Source organism: Chaetura pelagica, unplaced genomic scaffold (assembly GCF_000747805.2).
Source record: "Chaetura pelagica isolate M959 unplaced genomic scaffold, ChaPel_1.0 scaffold31, whole genome shotgun sequence".
Classification (NCBI taxonomy): domain Eukaryota; kingdom Metazoa; phylum Chordata; class Aves; order Apodiformes; family Apodidae; genus Chaetura; species Chaetura pelagica.
In genome coordinates, this window is record NW_009952481.1 from 2,400,689 (window position 1) to 2,424,222 (window position 23,534).

The following is a 23,534-nucleotide window of genomic DNA, read 5'->3' on the forward strand; positions in this document are numbered from 1 at the left end:
TCTAGAGAGTTAAACCACTTTAGCTGTTTGGAACTGGTTATTTGGTTGGGCTACAAAGCCTCAAAACAGAGATTTTGGAAAGAGAAGCAGATTTGATAACTGATGTGTTGGTGATCAACAAGGTCCATAAATGTTGCTTCCTATGCTCAGAGGCAGTGGAACACTGCAGCAAGCCATGGAATTCCTGCACCAGCAGGACTTCCTCATAGGCATCAGTGAGGCAAAGGTAGCTTCCAGCAGCTGTTCCATTTGGCTTTCTACCTCTCTTTATAAATTATTAATAAAGAGTTGTAGGAGCAATATTAATTTTATGTAACTTTGTTTGCTTGTTTGTTCAGTTGCTACAAACATCTGTATTGGTTGTGAAGGGGCAATTATTATTAATCTATGAACCGAATATATGTTGCTCGTTTCCCTCCCATTTTATCACCTCATATAAATAGGAATGCTCTAGTAATTTGCATTGTCCCTCAATATTACAGAAAACGTATAAGACTGATATGTACAAACTGAAAATTCTTAATCCAAAACCTAAACTAAGTTTGTGAATCACAACTGCATTGCCACATCTTTGGATCAGTTTGTGAATGCCTGGCAAAGATGACAGGGACTATGTTTTGTTTAAAGTTTATTTGGAAAGAATGATTTCAATAACTACGTATAGTGATGCATATTATAGCTCTGCTAATTATGTTTGTAAAGCAATTTACTCTGAAAGCCTTCCATCTGCTTTAAAACCACAAAAATCTAGTGCCTTCAAATCAGCTGAAAAAATTTACTACGTCTGAACAGTCTATGACACTTGTTTCAGATTACAAATTCTGGTTGGTTACCCCAATTAAAATTTGGCTCTTATGCTGGGTTTCCCATTTTAAAGAGATACAGACATTCACGTTACCATATTTTGTTCTGTGTTTTACTTTAAACTTATTGCCTTATATACCGGTTTGTTGTGTAAAAATAAACAAAGGTACTTCAGAAAAAAACACTGACAAATGTAGATTTCTTAATTTAACCTAAAGATGTACAAGTGTTTCATCTAGGTGTGGGTGCGACGTGACACTTTTGCCTGTGGTTTATGTGCTAAAACTGTTTTATCAAATGAGCCACTAGCACGCAGGCAACATATGTGTTGGGAATGAATGATTGTGGTCTGCATAGGTCAGCACTCTACAGTTACTTCAATGCATAAGAGAAATCTCTGTTGCTTGAAGAAGTTTCACTTGCACAGGTGAAAATGGAGAAATCTAATGGCTGGCAAGATACAAAGTCTTTCTCTTCTGCCTTTCCATCTTCCCTTCCTTTCCTTTCTCTTTCCTTCCCTTCTGTCTTCCCTTCCATCTTCCCTTGCTTTCCCTTGCCTTCCCTTCTTCCCACCATTATGTTCTTCAAATGTTAATCCTGCACAGTTTGGGTTCCAGCCAGCCTGGGCTCAGCATTACGGCAGGACAGTCTTTGGCCATTTTTTATTTATCAGTATAGACATAGTCTGGGCATCCTTCTGCTGCCCAAGAGTAGGTTTTAGTGTCTGCTGAATACCTCAGTTATGATCCCTGATCATCTCTTTCCTTCTGTCTTCCTGTTGCTCCCCCTTTCTGTTCCACCCCCTGCAGCGCAGTCTCTGGGATCTGTCAGCTTGTGCTGCCCTTCTCCCCCTGTCTCTCTCAGTGATGCCCCTCAGGAGCACTGCTCATCAGTTTGGTCCAAAATGCTAGTTGAACCATAAACCAACAACAGCACAGTTGAAAAGGTAAAAAATCAGATCTTCCAATGCTAACCACCAATTTTAAGTTAACCTTCTTAACAGAATAGGTTGACTGAACATGACTTCATGTCCATTCTAGTCCTCCAGAGTCATTCGCAGACCCCCTGAACTACAGAGACCTTTCTGACTGCATAGAGGAAAGAATCTATGCAGAAAACAGTAAGTTCCTAATTAATGCTATTGACTCTGCATTTGAAAGCCACACAAGAAGACGTAGAAGAGGCTGAAGATGTCCTCCAGCACTGCAGTAGTGTGACAAGTGATGTCTTTGCCATCTTTTCGGATAGTTGGTAAAAAAAGCTGACCTGACATGGAATTTCCTGAGGCTATTTCCAATGTTTAAAACATGGGTTAAATTCAAATGTGTACATGATTGTATCTGAGTCACTGCTGCTACAGCAATTACTGAGGTCGTTTCACTTGTTTTGGCTGTCTGAAAAGTTTCCAAAGCCCTTCACTTTTACATAAGCATGACACTCAGTTTAACGCAAGGACCTTTCAACCACAGTAATGCATGATCCAAATTAGGTCAGCTTGTATTTGTGTGTCAGAAGTGTAACCTACTCAGATCAAATTAGGTCAGCTTGCAGTGTCCTGCTTATTGAAATAGGTGTCTGGAACAGGAGATGCAGTGTGTTGAAACATTAGCTGAGAAAGCCAGAGCAACTTGGAGTGCACCAGCTTCTCTTCCAGATCAAGATACCTACATTTGGGCCTTAATAATGGACGTGAGAAAACATACAGCAACTTATCTTTCCTTGAAGAGTGTAATTACATCCCTCCTCCTCCAATACCATTTACTTGTTTATTTCCATTGCATAATCAGCCAGATGAAAATCATCAAGGGCGTTATACAATATATTCTCTGCTTGCACAGGGAAATGAGCAATATAGAGCTTGCATTTCCTTAATCTTTAATTTTACAAATGTGTTCCAGTCTTTCTAACTGTTAAGTTTTCATGCTCATGCATTCTTTGGCTAAGGAGAAGCAACATGGTAACATATATTGCTATTTCCTTTTTGGGTAATATGACTTCTTCCCTCACTAAGCCATTAAAGATGGTGGTTCTGTTTCCCTAAACCACCTGTGTCCAAACTATGCTTAACAGCTATTTATGTTGTACCATTTGTTTCTTTGTGGATTAATTTTTCTCTAATAATACAATACTAATATAGTAAGATTGATTTATTATCTTGGATCTGCAGCTTAACTTCATTAATTTGCTGTGAAGACTTTTTATGCTGGTACATACAAACCTTTTCATTTATAAGCACACAAATGCATGATATGATCAGTATTCTTAGCATTTTACTACAGAAAACGTGGCATTCCATACATGAAGGCAAAATATTTGATGTATAAATGTAACTAATACATAATACTGTAAAAAGCTTTTGTGTCTGTAACATAAGGTAACAGCCTTTCCAGCCCAGCCTCTGTTTTGTGTATGCTGCATGCACCTGAGCTAAAGCCTTCTCAAGAGCAATTGTTTGACACAGCCAGCTCCATTTACAGACCACCATGTTACCTGGAAATCTCTTGTAAAATATTTTTTAAGATATTCTGCAATTTGTCCAAATAAATCTAGTTCAACTTGATCAAATAAAGAATTTGCAAACCCATGTCATGTGAGATTGAGTTCGTGTTTCTAAATATAGTGCATGTAACTTTGTTCAGTTCTGGTATCAACACTTGTCTGCAGGTGAGAAAGGATAAATGAATAATGCAGACCTGAAAACTCCATGTACAACACTGAAATCCATATAATGTTTTAGCCTGTTTTCTAACTCTGCAAGTGCTTATACCACCTATATACATATAAAAACTAACACAGAGGTGAGCTTAGCATTTCATAACTAAGTTTCCAAGTGCACTGTTGTGATCAGGGTCAGCTGTACTACTCACCAGCAATGAATTAAACTGCTTGGAGGCAGCACATTTTGAAGAAAATTGCATCCGTGTTCCACAGTAACACAGGCTCACTGACTATCCCAGGAGGTGTTAACTTTCAAACATTTGTAACAAAATTGGTATATATATTGGCCTCTTCTACTCTGAAAACACATCAAAAAGCTTGGGAATTTATCGAAGACGTAGAAGGTGGGAGAAGAATTCTGAGTATTAAAAAAATACCTGATTTCCAGTTAGGCTTAACATAAGTTAAACTGTAAAGTCTGACCAAATATCAAAGATGCTTGAGTACAGAATATGAAACTGGTAATACAGAGGAAAATCCATACAGAAACATGGGGAGAGACATCACAACTTTTTTTTTTTTTCTTTAGAAATGGAAAAGGAAGAAAACATTTGGCCATTGCATCTAACTTCCAAAAGAAAGAGAGCTTTTCAGCTTAGAACACAAACCATAACAAAGTCGAGACACTAGAGCATGAAGTTGAAATTCAGTCTGAACAAGATGTGCAGGTTTTTAGAAGTGAGAGTAACTTAGAGTAAATCAGTGTCTTTTTCTCCTGATCTCTGGCAATCATAAAAAGCACCAAGAAGAATTACTAGGCTTTTTACATGGAATTTTAGGGTGAAGGTTCTTGCAATCAAAGGTAAAATCTCCAGATGACAACTTGATTTAGGTTGAAATCCGTCCACTCTCGTAGAGAAAAAAAATCACTCTACGAATATAAATGCTCCAAAACAAACTGATGGTAGGAAACAATCTTTGATTTTATCTGAGTACCAGCTCTTTTTTTTTTTTTTTCTCTTTTTTTTTTTTCTTTTTTTTTGAGTTTGTCCTCATTTTGTTCCTTACCTTACCATTGTTTTTGTTGTTTGTATGTTCAGATGTGGGTAGTGGTAGAGAAGAGGAAACCTGTTTCTTACTTTTAATTCATCTGTTTCTGAGAAGCCACCCTAGCCCTTCCTTTGCTCACCTTTGGATCTTTTAAGGAGTCGTGCATTTTTAACTATTAGGGTTGAAATTGACATGAGAAGAATGAAGTAACAGAGATATTTTTGTCTTTTTCCATAGCACCAGATTGAAGAAGCTAGGAAAGTTTGCTTGGGGAAAAGCTAAAGCTGTGCTGATTATTGAGTAGCCTATGTCATGCAGATAATGAAAGATGAAAATACGGGCTGAGCTTCAGAGGGCTCATCGAATTAAACAAATTTTAAAGGAAGTGGTGGGGGAAAAAAAAAGCCAAATAGGCTGAGGTACTGAAAACATATTTCTCTTAAAGTAAAAGCTAATTGTTGCTAAAAGTGTTATGCAGAAAACCTGAAGAGGTTAATGTTCACCTCAAAAAAAAATAAGGAAAAAGCTTCTATGGATTCTTTGCCATCCCATTGACACAAAAGCTTTTATTTCCTGCTTGCTTTGCCAATGGAAGAATGGAAAAGACAAGAAGCATTTTTCAGGAAGCTTACTTTTGTCTCCTGAGGCTGTATGCATGCTGCAGAATGTAGAATTTCAGATTCAGTCACAGAGCTACTAGTACCAGCCTCTGTTTGTTTTAGCAAGACTCCAGTGCCTGAACTAGCTGATTAACTTCCCTACTTGCAGCCAGCTTTAACATCTCTACATTACATTTCACTTGACAAAGAGACATATCCTTATTGCAGAACCATAACCACAAGACCATCCTTCTTCCCTTTTAGTCTTCCTCCCAGAAACAATGTGAATGACATCCCAAGTTTAAAAAAATGCTGGTTTCATTGTGTCACTATTAATCATTAGGAGGCTAAAAAAGGAAAACATGATCCTAAACCAACAGCAACATGTACTATCTGAACTTCAGGTGTCATAATACTGCAAAGTTTAGTTTCGTGTTTAATTATCCTCTGAGTACCCAAACCCATGAATTCCATGCAATTTCAGTACATCCTGTTTTTAAAACACTGTCAACAATTATATGATTTTTGAAAATACTGTTATTTCTGGTAACAAATTTTAAATGTCCAACAAAAATCATACACTGACATCCTTAAATGTTATATCTCTAGAAGTAGCAACATTTGCATTAGACTAGCTATGATGAAAACCTGTTTCTAAACCTGGCTTATGATAGCTGTAATATCCATGAAGTTCTGCAATGGATCAGATTATGAGTTCAACAGTTACAGTGCTATAAGTGAAAAAGAAGAAAAATAAAACCAAACATAGAATGTAATTTGCTGGAAAAGCAGCAAATCACTGTTATCCAGGATATAATTAGACTTCTTCAGATGAAAATGTACTCCTCTCTATAATTAAGCAAGAAATTCTTAGCTTTCCATATGTGTATATATGTATATATGTGTGCGTATAAACATACACATATATATGCAAATAGTGTAAACAAATATGAACCACTGTTATGTGAAAAAAGAAGAGAGGAAAAATTAAGTCTTTGGCTAAGTTGAGCTATGAAGTAGGCATGGGCACATTCTTTGTTACTGACAGGTACTGCTGTTACTCTCTGATTAACAGGTGTGATATTCATCATGTGAAAAAAGTACAGGTTTTTGTGCAATTACAACCACACGTGTTCTGTTAATGTGGCAAGGCCATGAGCTAGAAGCTTGTCAAGTCTTGATCTTCTAAGCCAAAACTCTGCTATTATGAAGTGTAAGGATGTCTAAAGGCATTGCTACTGAAGAAGTGGAAGAGAAATATTGAATGTAAAGTGACTTCAGAACACAAAGGAAATTAAATTTAAATGTTTCAGAGAATATAATACAAAATTCACAGGTCAGTAAATTCCCCCTACATTTACCTTTATAATATGAATGCTTCCAAACTGAATGAAAGTTGTGAAGATTAATTTCTATTTTCTTTGTTGTAATGCTGTTGAATCAATTTCTTTATGGAAATTAATGATAAATTGCATATTGCATACATGACAAAGCCAAGGGCAAAGTCTATCAGACATTTAAAGCTGGCAGTGGAGGATGTGATTTCTGCTTAACAACAGTGCTACTTGGAGATAGCCAAAGTCATACCTTTTGATCTCAGTAATGAAAGGATGCTCACTTTTTCATTCCTGTAATCATGGTGATCATAAGATAAGCAAAAACACTGGCTAGCTTTCTCATCCATTTTCATCTTCAGGAGAAGTAGCTATTAACAGACTTACAGTTATGCTTGTGTTGCATCAAGGAAGTCAATGATTTTGCAGAGAGAACTTCTCTTTTGCAGTTTTCCCATGTTAAGAAAATTTAGTATAGCTAAGGGGCTTTTTACAAAACAGTTTGTTTCACTTACGAAGAATACAAAAAGAAACCATGGCTGAACTTCAGGCTTAGGGGAAATTTTGAGGTATGGGCCACAGAGCAGATTGAGGAACTTTTTTTGCTATTATGGCGACAATGTGACATCACATAGCCACATTTTAAAGCAGAAACCAAAATAAATACTACCTTGAAGTGTTCTGGTTACTTGTATTTTTTAAAATTTATTCTTTACCAGACTCTGCTTTCTGGGGGTTTGCCTGGAGGGATTCTACGTGTGTAAAGGGATGGATCACACCCTAAACCAGAATAATATGGAGCCTGAATTTTTTACAGAAGAACTTGAACTTGATTTGAACTTGATTTATGCAGAGAGATTTTATGCAAGTCAGTAAAAGTGTCAGAGACATCCTAATTCAGCAGTACTATTTCATTATTGAGTTTTTTGAAAGAACACTGTTACAGGGATGAAATCAAATAAATTGTAATTATGATAAGAATATCATTAGCACAAACTCTCATTCATCTTTCTAAAGCAAATTATCCAAGGCATTTTTTGCAGCATACACAAGAATACCTGAAATAAGGAGCAGAGGAAATATAACAGTAAAAGTTAGCATGCTATGGAAACAGGATCAAAAGCATTGCATAAAATTAACTGAAAGCTAACTAATTATTCAGGTTTTCATTTTAATTATGTATTTTAATATCAAAAGTGCATTTAATTCTTGTTCCCATCACAAACTGGATTTAAAGGAATTACCTATCTTGATTTTACAACTTCATGATGAGTAAACTGCTGCAACATTTAGCAAGCAGCTTCAACAGTTAATCTACTTCCTTGTTAAAAATCTGCATGTTACTTTGAAGTCTAAGGTCCAGCTATTGAATCTTGCTTGTCTTTGTCTGCCACAATGAAGATGCCTTAGGTGGATTCTTGCACACTCATTTTTAAAACCTCGTTCAGTTTTCCTTTGATGAGGTAGGAAGACTGAGTTCCTTGAATTTTCTGGTACAAGACATGATTTCCCATTATTCTTGTGGTTGTTCTCTGAACACTTTCCAGTTTTCAACATCCTGCTTGAAGTGTAGATATGAAAACTGACTGTGATAGAACAGTGACTTCACTGCCAGATCTGAATGCAAATCTACTCAGCATTCCCCCTTTGTAAATACAAGGGCCTCTTCCATGTCGTGGCCCCAGCACTAGGCTGAGAACTCCATGTCTATTGAACCACTACTGTGATACTCAATTATACTTAAGGAGTAACTGTTAATAAAAATAAGTTGCTATTGTCAGGGTGTGCAGTCTTTACTTTTCAAATCATGCCTTTGTTTTACCATGGGGAAATAAGAATTGTTTTGACAGTTCACCACGTAATCCAATTCACTTTTTATTATTTGACATAGAGCCACAATTTGCCTGTATTTTCAAACTTTATCAGAAATGATTTTATGTTCCAGTCTAAACTATAGGTAAAATATATAAACAGTGTTGGACAAAGGATTGATACTTGAAAAACCTTACCTGAATAGCCATTTACAATTTCTAGTAGCTGAATTTCCCTTATACCTCATTCAGGTTTATGGCCTATAGGCAAGCCTTTCTGATAATAATAGTAATAATACCTTTATTTTCATATGGTGTACTCCAGTGTGCGAAGTCAGAATGCAACTCTTAGTGACTAAATGTGGCTTTTATTAAAGTAAGTAAATATGGGGAAAAAAAACCAATCCAAAATTTAAATGTTCCAAAATATGCAAAAGGCAGAGAACTGCAATGTAATTTTTTCTCTATGCACATAATATGGGAACAAAATGCCACCAAAGTTTTGTATGAATATATGTGTAATGTTTCAAGAATACTGGGGATGTAAATTTGACCAAAACGTACATGCTATGTGAAGAAACTATTCTGGTAACAAAGCAAATTAATTTGTATGCATCATAAAGTCTGCTGTCATGAGTAAAACAAGGATGTTGAGGTTTCAGCATGGTTTGCGGGGGCACAACAAAGTTACATCTGTTTCTAAGATAGTACCTAGCTACAATGTGCCGGTGTGGTTAGCACAAAATGTGTAGTGTGAAGAGACACATTATTTGCCTGAAGTGATAAGCTTACTGGCTTCTATTCTGAACTTCATATATCACATATAGATGCTTTGATCTGCTACCACTAGGCTACCAACTTTCCTTTCAAAATATGACTGTCTTTAATCAACAAAGAAACAAACCTGCCATTATTGCCATTAGGAAGTTCTAAAAATCTGACAAAGTGTTTGATCGTGTTAGAAAAGAGAATGTATTTTACAGGTAGGTCTGCTAGTTGTTGTCCAACTACACTATGCCAGCTTTTTTTTTTTTTTTTTTGTATGCAGCTATTGTCTATTTGGTATGTAATTGTTTTCCTCATGCAGGCAATTTAGAAACCTTGTTAGGAACATCAGCAAATGTTATGCAAATACTCCACTATGTTGTCAATACTTTGCTAAAAAACAACACAGATACACTAAAAAGGTCAAAGCATTCTGTGCAGATAGCACTTCGCAACAAATAGCAAAGGCTTGGGGTTCCCTATGACTTAACTGACTTCTATGGGACTACTTGTATTCTTAGAGAGCACCATGTGCTTGAGTAGTTTGCTGAAACAAACCAGGGAAAGGAAGATTAAAGTGTTTTGTAACTGTTACCAAATGCAGAAAGAAATACCCCAGAAGGATGGAGCAGTGTTCAGCTCCGAGTAGGCATCATGGAAGCATTTCCTTATTAATGTTTCTAAACTAGTAAGACAATGTAGAACGCACTAGGTTTACTAACAACTTGGCCAGCTGTCAGGTTACAAATTAAAAGGTACACTGAGTTCAGATAATCTCAGTTACATAGTTGCTATGTTCCGTCTTCGGAAAAATTGAAACTGTAGGTCAGGACAATGATTACCACCCAAAACTGAGCATTTACTACACATCTCAACATTGAATTCCAGAGGAATTTATTACAAGTATTCTAAAATCTATGTAAAAAGTTCCACGAAAAATTAGTTCCTCTCAATTTATATTTAGCATCACTAGGCAGAAGAAAATGGAAAAATTGAATAAAACTGCAAGAAAACACAAACACCCTATTAACAAGAAAATTTCCATGAAAACTATTCCAGAACAACTTCCAGGAAATCCAGTACGAGTCAGACTGCATATAAAAAAAACAAAACCAACAACCCCTCTAGCAGTAAATAAGGAGAGTGTTTTGCCAAGACTTTGCTTGATCTGCCACAGAAGGCAACATCCGTATGTCATTGTGTGCTACACAGATTTTTAAATAAACCCCTGTCATACCTGAAAACCTGCAATTTTTGGTTTGGAGTATGAGGTGCAGATTAAAAAAGGAATTTTAGTTGATTACTGAAAATGGTTCTGTGGAACCATGCTGGAAATTCTAGTGGGTACCAACAGCATGTGCAGAACTAGCAGAGGAACAACACAGGGCGTAGTGCCCACCTTACTGCTTCACCTGGGGCCTCCTCAGTTGAACGTGATGGGAGGAGAGGTCACTGGGGAGCAGCATCTTGTGACACCCCGACCCTGAGGCTGTGTGTGTGCTGCTGCACTGGAGAAAGGGCCTGCAGGCTTTTAGCGGGTGGTAGCAGAGTTGGGCTGTAGTGGAAAGTTAGAAAGAGAAAGGTTGGATAACAAAGATTCATCATGTCTGCTGTCAACAAGCACTCCATGTACATGGTGTCCTTTTTTGTAGTTCATATCGACCTCAGATGATACACTTATTGTACACTTATTTTATTAGCCATGAGTTGTGACACGTTTTTAGAAATTCATTGATTGCAACATTGAACGCATTGAAAATTAATGAATAAAATGGCACAGATCAAAAAGTGACCACATATCTTAACCCACTTGCAAGTATTGGACATATACCATTCTTATACTACTTATTAATAGACGTGCTATCAGCTCTTTTTAAATTTAAAAACAGGTTAATTTTTTATTTTGAAGCATCAACAGATTATTTATTATGGATTAGCCATAACTTTCACTGGCTTGGTTTTGTTTGTTTGTTTTCAAAGTAAAAGAAAATATGTCATTACAGTGGGGTTTTGCTCTCACAATAATAAATAATCCTTTCCCATGGAAGGGAGGATTGGAGATCTAAGGCACATTTCCTACAAACTTAAAAAACCCCAGACTTCTTAATGTTTCTGAACCACCATTTTTCATACATCTGTGTCTTGACATGTGGTGTTTTTTCTACCAGTTGTCTGCGCTTGCTCGACTCCTTGTAGAAAGACTTTAATATCCTATGAAAAGGAAAATGAAACATTAAAAGGTTATTTCATGTCACAGCCTGATCTACCTTAAAACTTGTAAAAATAGTATCTGTCTTTCCATGGGATGATCTTTCTAATGAGTGACTAGAAGATTATGATTAAAAACTAACTACAATAAATTACGCTTTCCCTGGGTTACAAAAGGTGTCTCCCAGAAAAGCACTAAAACTAATGTTGTCATTCAGCTTAAGCTCCATGTATGTTCAGTGCACTAATGAGAACATAAATACGCAGTGAAAATTATGCAAAAAACATTATTTATGGCAAATTCCAAAAGAGGTACCAGTGTGTCACTACTAACACTGAGATGGTGTTTCCATGTTACCCACACAGTACCATTGCCTTCAAAACCACAGTGTGTTGAAAATTAATTCTTAAAGTAAGCAGAGATCTTGAGCATTGGCTTAAACTTATTAGTGAAAAGAGGTATTTAGATTGTTGTTTAAACCAGTCAATATTATTTATAATGTACAAGGGACAAATTCTTCAATGAAGTGTCTTTTTTTACATGTCATATTGCAAGTTGAACTTAAACAACAATTTAAGGAAATGTAAATAAAACAAAGTAGGTAATTAACAATTGGAATTAACACATACCCATGTTTTAGCCCTCATAAAGGTTTTTTAATTTTGTTTTTGGGTTTTGGGTTTGGTTTCTTTTTGGTTTTTTGTTGTTGTTTTTTGTGCAGTCCTGCATTCTATATAACACATTTTTTGATTTGTTAATTTTCAAAATTTTTTAACTAGCACAATCTTTTCTAATTCCAAATTCATCAATATTATTGATTGTGTAAGTAGGATGTAAAAGGAATTTTAAAATTCAAAATAAAAATACAAAGATAAATAGTAAATTAACTTTCTAGCATTTCCTGGTTTGTCAGTTAACATATTTTTCCTTTAGGAGACTAGTGAAGTTGTAATTTTATAAAACAAATTAGTTAAAATTTTAATACATACTCCAATATGTATTTTGTGCATATTTTAAAGATGCAAACTTGTTTCAGAAGGAGAAATTGCCAGTATGCAATGATGCTTCAAAAGCCTTGCCAAATATCAGGAGCATTTCAGTGAATGCAGAAGAAACACGTTCAAAGATAACTTCACCAGTCCTGTGTTCTAGAAGGTAGTACTGACATTTATTTTTTGCTCTAACTAGTGCTTCAGTTCAAGGAGGCCTTTTTCGGCACCTCGAGTCAGAAAAAGGAGTTTCAATTCCGGTTCTATAAAAGTAGATGTTAGCAAATGGAACCTTCAGCAAGTTCATTATCAGTACTTATCATTACCACACAAGGCAGATGAGGATCTCAGTAAACTGTAGTGCTTCTGGTGTGATAGAATGTGAATTTTGTTATGAGATTTCTGAATATAAAGTACCAGTCTATGTTCCTGTAAAAAATAAGTTTGAGAAAGCTACTGCTGATCATCATGGAGCAAATTATACACCGAGGCACATCCAATACTGTCACTGTTTTCTTGTGTGTGGAAAGTGGAAATTTTAGGCTCTAGCAATGCCACAGAAATATATGTCAGATATCAGTCTAAAAGTAAGAATCGTATGATCGAAAATTATAATCTGAGAGTGACAGAACAGCATTTAAGAATGTGTTAAGAATAAAAAATTTCCTTCTGGACAGAATTTATTATTGGAACTACTAGTTTTGCAGAGGAAACCAAAACTAAATAATTTCAAAACACTAGAGAAATATTACTCTAACATATTTACTTTGTCTGTTTTTAATGAAGAAAACTTAATATTTCTGTTACATGAATAGATACTTTTATCTTTTTTTAAAGTAAGAAACAATATTTTTCATGTATATTTGCATTTGCTAATCTTTTTTTGATGGAACACATGATAAAGAGAAGCATAACATGGGTCTCCTCTTTAAACTAGGTATTTAAACACAGAGTTACATTTTACTTCTCTTTCACACTGGGACATTTAAAACACCACATGAAAAAGTCTTCTCAAGTTTCATAAGTATTACAGCTGCTGCCTATGAGTAGACAGTGATTCAGCAGTGCTTTTTTCTGCCAAAGCATTTTAAAATATTGACTATTAACTGTATGGCCCGTCTCATAAGCCTTACTGAATATAGCATACATGGATTCCCCCTAGATAGAAAGCAGTTGTACTTTGTAAAGTGATACATGGAGTTCTGAATGGTTTTTGAACTGTATAATACTAAATGGCTGCTGACCTTCCTCGTGACCATCTGAGGAACCTGAATATACACACAAGTCCATGGGACTTGATGAGATGCATCCCAGAGCCTTGAGGGAGCTGGCTGATGTAGTTGCCAAGCCACTCTCCATGATATTTGGAAAGCCATGGCATTGAGGTGAAGTCCCTGGTGACTGGAAGAAAGGAAACATTACACCCATTTTTAAAGAAGGTAGAAAGGAGGGCCCTGGGAACTACCAACGTGTCGGCCTCACCTCTGTGCCTGGGAAGATCATGGAACAGATCCACCTAGAAGACATGCATGGAGGAGAGTGAGATGATTCAGGACAATCAACACGGCTTTACCAGGGGAAAATCCCACCTGAGCAACCTATTGGCTTTCTACAGTGGAGTGACTGCATCAGTGGACAAGGTAAGACCCATGGATGTCACCTATCTGGACTTCTGCAAGGCCTTTGACATGGTCCCCCACATCCTTCTCTCTACTTTTAATAGATATGGATTTGATGGGTGGACTATTCAGTGGATAAGGAATTGGCTGGATGGCTCAATGTCCAGATGGAAAACAGTGACAAGTTGTGTCCTTCAGAAGTCCATACTAGGACCAGTGCTGTTTAGTATCCTCATAAGTTACATTGACAATGGCATTGAGAGCACCCTCAGCAAGTTTGCCTATGACAGCAAACTGGGTGACATGGTCAATACACAAGAGGGATGGGATCCTATCCAGAGGAATCTGGACAAACTGGAGAAGTGGCTCCAGGTGAACCGCATGAGGTTCAACAAGGACAAGTGTAGAGCCTGCACCCGGGGCAGGGCAACCAGAGATATCAATACAGGCTGAGGGAAGGCATGCTGGAGAGCAGCCCTGTGGAAAAAGATCTCGGAGTACCAGTGGATGAAAAGCTGGACATGAGCCACCAATGTGCAATTGCAGCCCAGAAGACCAACAGCATGCTGAGCTGCATCAGAAGAAGTGTGGCCAGCAGATCGAGAGAGATTTTCCCTGGTGAGATCTCACTTAAAGTACTGTGTCCAACTCTGGAGACCCCAACACAAGAAGGACAAGGAGACTCCAGGGGGACCTTACAGCGACCTTCCAATACCTAAAGGGGCCTATAAGAAGGCTGGGGAACACAAGGGTAATGGTTTTAAGCTAGAGAAGGGTAGATTTTCCTTAGACATTAGGAAAAATGTATTTATTTTGAGGATGGTGGACCACTGGAACAGGTTGCCTAGAGAGGTGGTGGAGACTCCATCCCTGGAGACATTCAAGGTCAGGCTTGAGGGGTCCTCAGCAATCTGTTCTAGTTGGAGATGTCCCTGCTTATTCTAGGGGGGGTGGACTAGAGGACCTTTACAGGTCCCTTCCAACCCAAACATTCTATGATTCTGTGATTCTATAATTCTATATTGTGTGTATAAACAAGTTTTGTAATAATTGCCCAACATACTAATAATTTTTATAAAGGCATGTTAACTATACATTGTGAGAAATCCTATCTCACTGGAACACACATCTGAATGAATATATAAGCAATGTTACTGAAATTATTAATAAAGCCAGCTATAACAGCACTAATAACAGGACTATAAATCTAGAATGAACAAGATTGATGCAAGGGCCTGTATTAAATCTACTCAAAACACAAATGCATAGAAACACAACATGATATCCCTATCTTTAAAACTAGAGTTGTTTAAAAAGAACTATTCAGGATTTGAAAGCAGCATAAAAACATAAAACATGATGTTATTAAATGCAAAATGGCTTTGATATCAAGAAAATGAATGCTAATTATCAAACTGCCTGGTGATCCTCAGTAATTATAAGAATGTAGCCCACTCTAAATAGCAGATTAATGCAAATATTAAGAATAATAAAAGTAGACTATATCCAATACTTTTTTTTTTTTTAATGTAACATGATCAAAATGCAGAGTTATTAACATACATGGTTCTTTCTGTATTACTGTATCTCTGACACCCTGAGGATAAAAGGCAAAATTTGTAACAAGAAATGGTAACAGGCCCGGAGAAGACCATTTCATAGAATAACCTCAACAGATAAATCTCTGCAGAAAAAGCAGAATCTCTTGCTTCTCCATCTGCATCAGCTGGTCCAATAAATATGTTTAAAGACATTTCCATTCAGAATGCAACGACTTGCATTCAGGAACACATACATATATGTGTGGTCTAACTATTCTAAAGGAATAAATTTCATCTAATAAGTGAAAAACTTGTATTGATAATGGCAAGCCACTTGAAAGTTCTAGTCAGGACCAGAAAGACTTCTAAACAGGACAGAAAAGACCAGATGAAAAAGCAATGGAATTTCCAAGCATATTAATTTGTTGGCATTTGTACAGAGGCTAGCAGAAAGGTCATCCTTAAAAAAACTCTTTTCAGAAGACAAGAAAATAGCTTACCTGGAGAAAATATTTTAATCAGAGATGTATTGGTTAAAACTGAACTGACCTAGAGGTCAAAGGAATCTACTGCCCCAACTCAAATTTTAAAAATTGTAAGCTAGATATTCCATTCAGAATTTTCAGCAAAACATTTTATTTTCCACTGTTTATGACTGCAGTTGTAGAAACATTCTAACTTTAGAAACCACACCCTAACTTGCTATATTTATCTTGTAAAAGATCTCGAAAAACAGCACTGTGGCTGAATATCACTTTCATGGACATTTTTATAGTCTCAGAAGAATTTCTGAAAAAAAATATTTATTGTTAACTTACTTTGGATATGTTTTGGAAAGAAAAAGATTCACCTGCTTACTGATTGAGTTTTTGAAGAATTGTCAGAGGAAAACTGTTCCTAGTGAGTATATGTTTTTGCCCAGGATCCTAACCTACATAAAACAATGACCATGGGGTCTCTGTGCCTGTTTGCTGGTGAATATAATTATTTTCTGTAAAGTTGGACAAGAGCTTAGATCTTCCCCAGTTCATCAGAATTTAAAAGTAAGACTATGAAGTGCTGGATTCATGCATAAAGCAGTACTCTGTATTTATGAGTACAGTTAAGGAATAGAATCTTCTGTTTCTGAGTTTAGAAAACATAGAGCACTGTATTTGAGATACAGTTAATATAAGCCCTTACAAGAGGAAATTCTAGGTATTACAAACAAAAAACTGAAGCTCTGTATGATCTAACTGTCACGTCAGGAGATACAGGCATCAAATTAATCTGTCAAAATATAGAAAAATGTATTATTTAAATGCAATTATACAAATATTTGTTTGGTAGTGAAGCTGTGGAAACTCGTTTGGACTAGAACACGAGTACTGAAACCTTCAGCTACACCAAGATCTATATACAATAGCTTCTCATCTACACCCTTTCTCACAGACTGCCAGTTTTTATAGCTGAACTGCCCTGAACTTATCCTACCAGCCACAAACAAAGCAGGTAATTGATGGTAGCTAATAAATTTTAAATGTATACTACAATCTACTTTTCAAGCTGTCTAATGTCGTTACCCCTGAAAGTGGTACAAGGTTAGAAATTCTGATAAAGAATATATGCTGTGCTCTTGATATTCAACTTTTGGTTAGTGTTAAGAGGTTTTAAAAATAAATCTCAGTCGCTGTATATAGCAGTGTATGCATATATACCATTACTCAGTTTACCCTCTAATGAAGTGTTACTTCAGGTTGCATCACTTTCGGTCTTCATGGGGAGCCTGGATCACGTTAAACGCCACCCAACCAGTGAGATGTTTGTGTATAGAACAGTCTGTGAGACCAATCAGGTGTAGAACTGAGAGCTATTTTATGAAATGCTTTGGTGTACAATAAATCCAATGAACTTGCAAAAAATGTTCAAATTAGGGAATGCAGTACTGGATTAAACTAAAAGGGTCAGGAACAAAGACTGGAGACTGGAAGGGAGGAATTGCCTAACATTCCAGGGCGTCTATGTTCACAAGTTGGCTGAGACATTAGCATAGGCAGAACAGACACTCATTCATAGTTGTAATCTTCAATTATGTTGTCTTCATCTTACATTTATCCTTTTGTATCTGTTCCTAGTATAGCAAACCCTTACTTTGATTAAGTTATTCTTTTGTTCTTGCAACATGTCTTTCATTAACAATGATGATGAGTGATACAATAAATGCTAGGCACTTCACTTCTTACAATGAGAAATATTATTAAGAAACAGCAAGTTACTCCTAGGGTATCATGTACCTTACTCAGATTCACAGTTTGTGGAACACTGTGTGTCCCTGGTGCTGATCATCTCAAACTTGTGAAGAATATTTCTGTTTCATCTTTGGGCATGTGAATGCTCATCTTGTCTCATGCTATTTTCTTGCATCCTGTGTATCACATATTTTTGCCTTAGTTTGACATTTTTAATAGTTTTGATACTTGGCCCAAACTTGGCTTATGTACAACTGTTTTAATGCACACATAAACAGAGGTGCAGGTAGCAGGAGAGCTCTAGACTGTGGCAGAGAATGTTTGAACCTGTACTGCCTCTTCATGCCTTCTGCAGCCTGGTTGGCCTGCAATGTAATGTCATCTACTGCATATCCCATCGCGTCTTGCAGCTGGCAAGTGTTGGGAAAGCTAGGCAGGGAAGACGAGGAGGGAGTGTTTACATCAGTGACCAGCTGGAGAACATGGAGCTCTGCATGGGGATGGATGAGGAGCTGACCAAGAGCTTATGGGTGTGGTTAAAGGGAAGCCAGGGGCAGGTGATGTCATTGGGGGGGTCTACTACAGGCCACTTGACCAGGAAGACAGAGAAGATACAAACATATAGGAGCAGCTTTGCAGTCCCAAGCCCTTATCCTCATGAGGGATTTCAACCAGCCCAATATCTGTAAGATGGAAAAAAAAACAAAACGAAACAAAGCGCCAGCAGTTGAGGAGATTTCTGGAATGCATTGACAACAATATCCTTTTCCAGGCTGTAGAGAAACAAATGAGGAAAGGTGCTGTGCTAGACCATATTCTCACCAACAAGGATGGGCTGGTGGGTAACATGAAGCTCAAGGGCAGCCTTGGCTGCAGTGAACATGAAAAGATAGACATCAGAGCATTAGGGCAGCAAGGAGGGTGCGTAGCAAGGTCACTCCCCTGGACTTCATCAAAGCAGACTTGGAGCTCTTCAGGGATCACCTTGGTTAGGAACCATGGGATAAAGCCCTGGAGGGGAAAGGGGCCAAAGAAAGATGACCAGTATTCAAGGGTTATCTCCTCCAAAGCCAGGAGCAATGTAATCCAACGAAAAGGAAGGTAGACAGGAATGCTGGGAACCCTGCATAGATGAACAAAGAGCTCCTGGACACATGTAGATGTAGAAAGAAAGTCTACAGAGCGTACAAGCAACAGCAGAAGCCTGGGAGGAATACCAAGAAGTTGTCTGAGCAGTGGGAAATAGGGTTAGGAAAGCTAAAGCCCACAAAATTAATTCTGGGCAGGAACATCATGGGTAAGAAGAAAAGCTTCTACAGGTATGTTGGTGAAAGACTAGGGAAGATGTGGGCCCTCTCCAGAAGGAAACAGGAGACCTACTCACATGAGATATGGAGAAGGCTGAGGTACTCAGTGGCTTTTTTTGTCTCAGTCTTCACTGACAAAGTCTCTGGCCACACCACCTAAGTTGCAGAGAGCAAAGGCAAGAAAAAATATTTGCCCGCTGTAGGAGAAGAGTAGGTCTGAGAACACCTAAGAACCTGAAAGTGCACAAGTCCATGGGACCCACTGAGATCCACTTCCCATCATATCTGAGAAGTTGTGGCAGTCTGGTAAAGTTCCCATTGACTGGAAAAGGGCGAACAAAACCCCCATCTTCAAAGAGGTAAAAAAGAAAGACTGAGGGAACTACAGGCCAGGCAATCTCACATCTGTGTCCAGAAAGATCCTCCTGAAGACTCTGGTAAGGTATGTGGAAAATGTGGAGATTATTAGTGGCAACTAACATGGCTTTCAACCCAAAACCATTCTCTGACTCTGTGATAATTCAACCAGGTTTCTTCCTATAGGTGGCAGGAAAAGCAATGCCACATGTGACATGGCAGTAGAAAACCTATAGGCAGCTACAAGCTAGCAAGGCTCACAGGCCCTGATCCCCACGAGGGATTTCAATCACCCCAATATCTGCTGGAGGGACAACACAGCAAAGCACCGCCAATCCAGGAAGCTCAGGGAGTGCATTGATGACAACTTCCTTCTCCAAATAGTAGAGGAACCAACAAGGAAAGGTGCTTTGCTGGACCTTGTTCTCACCAGCAGAGTCAGTTGGGTTGGTGATGTAAGATTTAATGGGAGACGAGGCTGCAGCGACCATGAGAGGGTTGATTTCAGGATCCATAGGGCAGCGAGGAAGCTGAAGGGAGCAATACCACCCAGAAGGACCTTGACAGGCTGGACAGGTGAGCTTGTGCAAACTGCACAAAGTTCAAGGATGTGAAAACTGCATAAAAAAGATCAAGTGCAAGGTTCTGTACCTGGGTCAGGGCAATCTCAAGCACGAATAGAAGCTGGGTGGAGAATGGATAGAAAAAAGTCCAGAGGAGAAGGACTTGGTGGTGATGGTGGATGAGAAGCTCAATATGATCCAGCAATGTGCACTTGCAGCCCAGAAAGCCACCGTGTCCTGGGCTGCATCAAAAGAAGAGTGTCCAGCAGGTCAAGGGAGGGGATTCTCCCCTTTTTCTCAGCTCTCAGGAGACCCCACCTGGAGTACTATGTCCAGTTCTGGAGCCCTGAATGTAAAAAGGACATGGAGCTTCTGGAGAAAGTCCAGAGGAGGGTCAAAAAGATGATTAGAGGGCTGAAGCACCTCTCCTGTGAGGACTGGCTGAGAGAGTTGGGGTTGTTCAGCCTGGAGAAGAGAAAGCTCTGGGGCGACCTTATAGTGGCCTTCCAGTATCTGAAGGAGCTACAGGAAAGCCAGGGAGGGACTTTTTACAAGAGCTTGTAGTGAGAGGACAAGGAGGAATGGATTAAAATTGGAAGAGGAGAGATTTAGTTTACACATTAGAGGGAAATTTTGTAGGGTGAGGATGGTGAGACACTGGATCAAGTTGCTCTGGGAAGCTGTGGTTGCCTCACCTCTGAAAGTGTTCAAGACCAGGTTGGATGGGGCCCTGAACAACCTGATCTAGTGGTGTATCTAAGCAGAGGATTGGAACTAGATGATCTTTACAATCCCTTCCAACTCAAACCATCCTATGATTCTGTGATTCTGTGAAGATGTATAAAAAAATTAAGTCCTCAAGTATAGTCTGTGATGAACAGAATTTGCATGAAAAACAAAACAACCAATTTAGGCCACTGCCTGTTATGCTGTATATCTGGTCTACACTGCAAATTGGCAGTATCTAAATGAATTACACTTATATTTCTGGGATAATGCAGATTTCAATGTATGTACTTACAAAGTTATTTGTCCCAGAAAGCAATACTTACTGGCAACTTGTATCCTTGATACCTGTTGATCAAGTTTTGCATGAAAGAGTGCTTCAAAAGGAGTGCAACTGGAAGGGGTTCCAGATCTTCCAGATCTTCCAGTAATTCTTTGTACATTTTGATGAAATGCTTTAAAAAATAATAAAAAAGTGGTAAATTTATTAAATGTTTAAAAAAAAAAAAGCTTGCACCAGGCATTTATTCAATATATAAAGCAAAGTACAAAACCTTTAAATCAACCAGTCTACCTCATCATAGCTGTCTTCCTTCTCCCAATTACTAAATCTATTACTATCTTCGTGTTTACTTCCTCCAGTATGAAACACCTTGAGTAGAACTGCCACTGAAATTTTTCCTTCACTCATGTAATTCAGGACTTCTTTTTCATCTTCTATTGAAGTTTTCTTATTTGGCACTACATTGGTACAAGGAGAAGCCTAAGAAAACAGAGATAGGTATAATACTTGGTGATATATACTCTGTCAGCAGGTCATCTGTTTCATGAAGAGATTCATTAAGAACCAGTGGATTATAGTTCCATGCTTCAGTTCTCTACAATGGAAAAACTATCAACTCACATAAAATTATCTACTGAACTATAGGACGAAGGAATAAATCATGAGAGTCCTGAAATATCCACGATGTTGGCATTAGTAGACATCCAATAAACAGTTTTTTCCAGGAATGTGGCCAACATTCCATTGACAAATCAATTTCCTCCAGAACAACAAAACATAAAAGTACTTAAAAGTCACAAATTACAATACTCTATCAAGAGCATTGTATTCCTATAAGAAGTAAACTGGATAATTCTGGATAATGCTAAAAAAAGCACCATGAATTTCCTAGTCCAAATCAAGGAGTCACTGCAAGAACTTAATATTGGCTAACAGTTAACATAGTCTTACAGGCTCTCAAAAGAAAAATATGATAAATTTTTTATGCAGAAAAATTAGAAGTTTAGTCTAAACAAGCAATGAGGTACCTTTATGGTGATATTAGAAATGACTGAAGAGAAAAAACCCCACACTGCATAGATTTGTGAGCACAAAATGAGATGAGAAAGGACCTCAGTCAGCTGAACAGTGCTTTGTCTAGATTAGGCTGCTGTGTAGACTAACATTAACAGTAACAAGAAATTGCATCTAATTAAACATCCCTCATTAGATGGGAAAGACTACAGAGATTGTCACATTTGTCCTGTATGTCTGAGACCTTAATACATTTTTTTTTCAACAAAGGAGAAGCTGTCATTGATACCATCTTTTTAACTCACAGTAGTGCAGATTAAACAAATACCAGCCCTTAGGCTTTTCTGTTTCACATTGTTCAATTTACATTGAACAATAAAATCCACACAACTAATAACAAAATTATTGAGACTTAAAAGCTAAACATTTTAAGTGAAAGCGTCTTTGGCATTAAATTAGTAATGGTAGCAAGTCTCTAGAATATGTTTGTTTGATCTTCATCTATTAACATCGTTAAAGTTTCAGCCATATTTCTGCAGGAACCTACCAATCAGAAGTCATTATCATTTTCAGCTAAGAACAAGAAAAACTGAAGAAACAAATGAAATTAGATGCTGATGTTTAAGTACCTAAGGTGTATTACAAAAATTCTTGGAGATGAGCTGGAAAACTCTTTATATTTCACTGATGAATATATTTACTAGATTTGTAATACTTGTGGTGAGAAATGAGATATTCAGGTCACACACAAACAGCCACAGGTGGACAAACGTTTAAATTTGGTGCTGAAAACCACTTTGGATATCTTTAGGGATCTATATCTTTCTATTTGGTGGAGCTGGACTCAAATATGACACCACAGAAACTCATAATTTACTTTTTGCTTCCTTGTGGTTGTGGAATATTCTGCATGAAACAATGACCTTATTGAAGCCAATGGTGAAAACTCATTCATTTCAGTGGAGTGTATTTGTATTAATTATATTTCTTTATGTATTCAGCATTATTGCTAAACTGTACACATATAGAACACAGGATAAAAGAAGAAAAGACTAAAATTACGTTCTATCAGCCCTGCAATTGTAAGCACCAACCTATAAAATATGACTGTAAAGTCAACAAGAATCCACATGTGCAAGATTTTGATTTAGCATCTAATTCTTAGATGTTCTAGGTTTCTAAGGGACTCCCTGAGATTAATTAGATGCACAAACTGTCTGTATAACATATTATGAGACATACATCAGACATATCACAGATTCATAGAATCAATACATCAAGTGCAAAACTAAGCATGAGGGAATTCTCAGGTTGGATGTGGCATAACTTTTGACCCTCAGACATATGTTATTAATTCTAGATTGAAAGGAAATGTTTCCCTTCACCTGTAACTCAGCCTTAAGAAGTTGGTGACACAGATGATAATGCCAGTGCAGTTAACAAAAGTTCTGTCTAAAGATACTGAACTGAGCGAATAACAGTAAGCAGAACAGGTTGTGTTGCTTTATATCATCATTATCCACTAAAATGTATGGGAAACCAAGTTCAGTTCTATGCACTTAGTTGGGAGCATTCTTTGCTCTCCTTCTTTCTATGAAATGTGAAAAAGGAAATTGTCTTCTTCAGTCTCTCCCGAGGAGAAAAAAACTCCATTGAGAAATAAAACCAGACATAGGG

At 37.5% G+C, this 23,534-nt stretch overlaps 1 protein-coding gene across 1 annotated transcript in view; it reads right to left on the minus strand.

The window, feature by feature from the left end:
* Positions 1-11,148: 11,148 nt before the first annotated feature.
* The window catches only part of SPEF2 (sperm flagellar 2), a 129,990-nt gene continuing 117,604 nt past the window's right edge, over positions 11,149-23,534 (minus strand). The window contains 3 exon segments of the mRNA XM_010008757.1: positions 11,149-11,232; positions 20,887-21,021; positions 21,135-21,323. Of these exon segments, the coding sequence (XP_010007059.1) occupies positions 11,149-11,232; positions 20,887-21,021; positions 21,135-21,323 (408 nt within the window).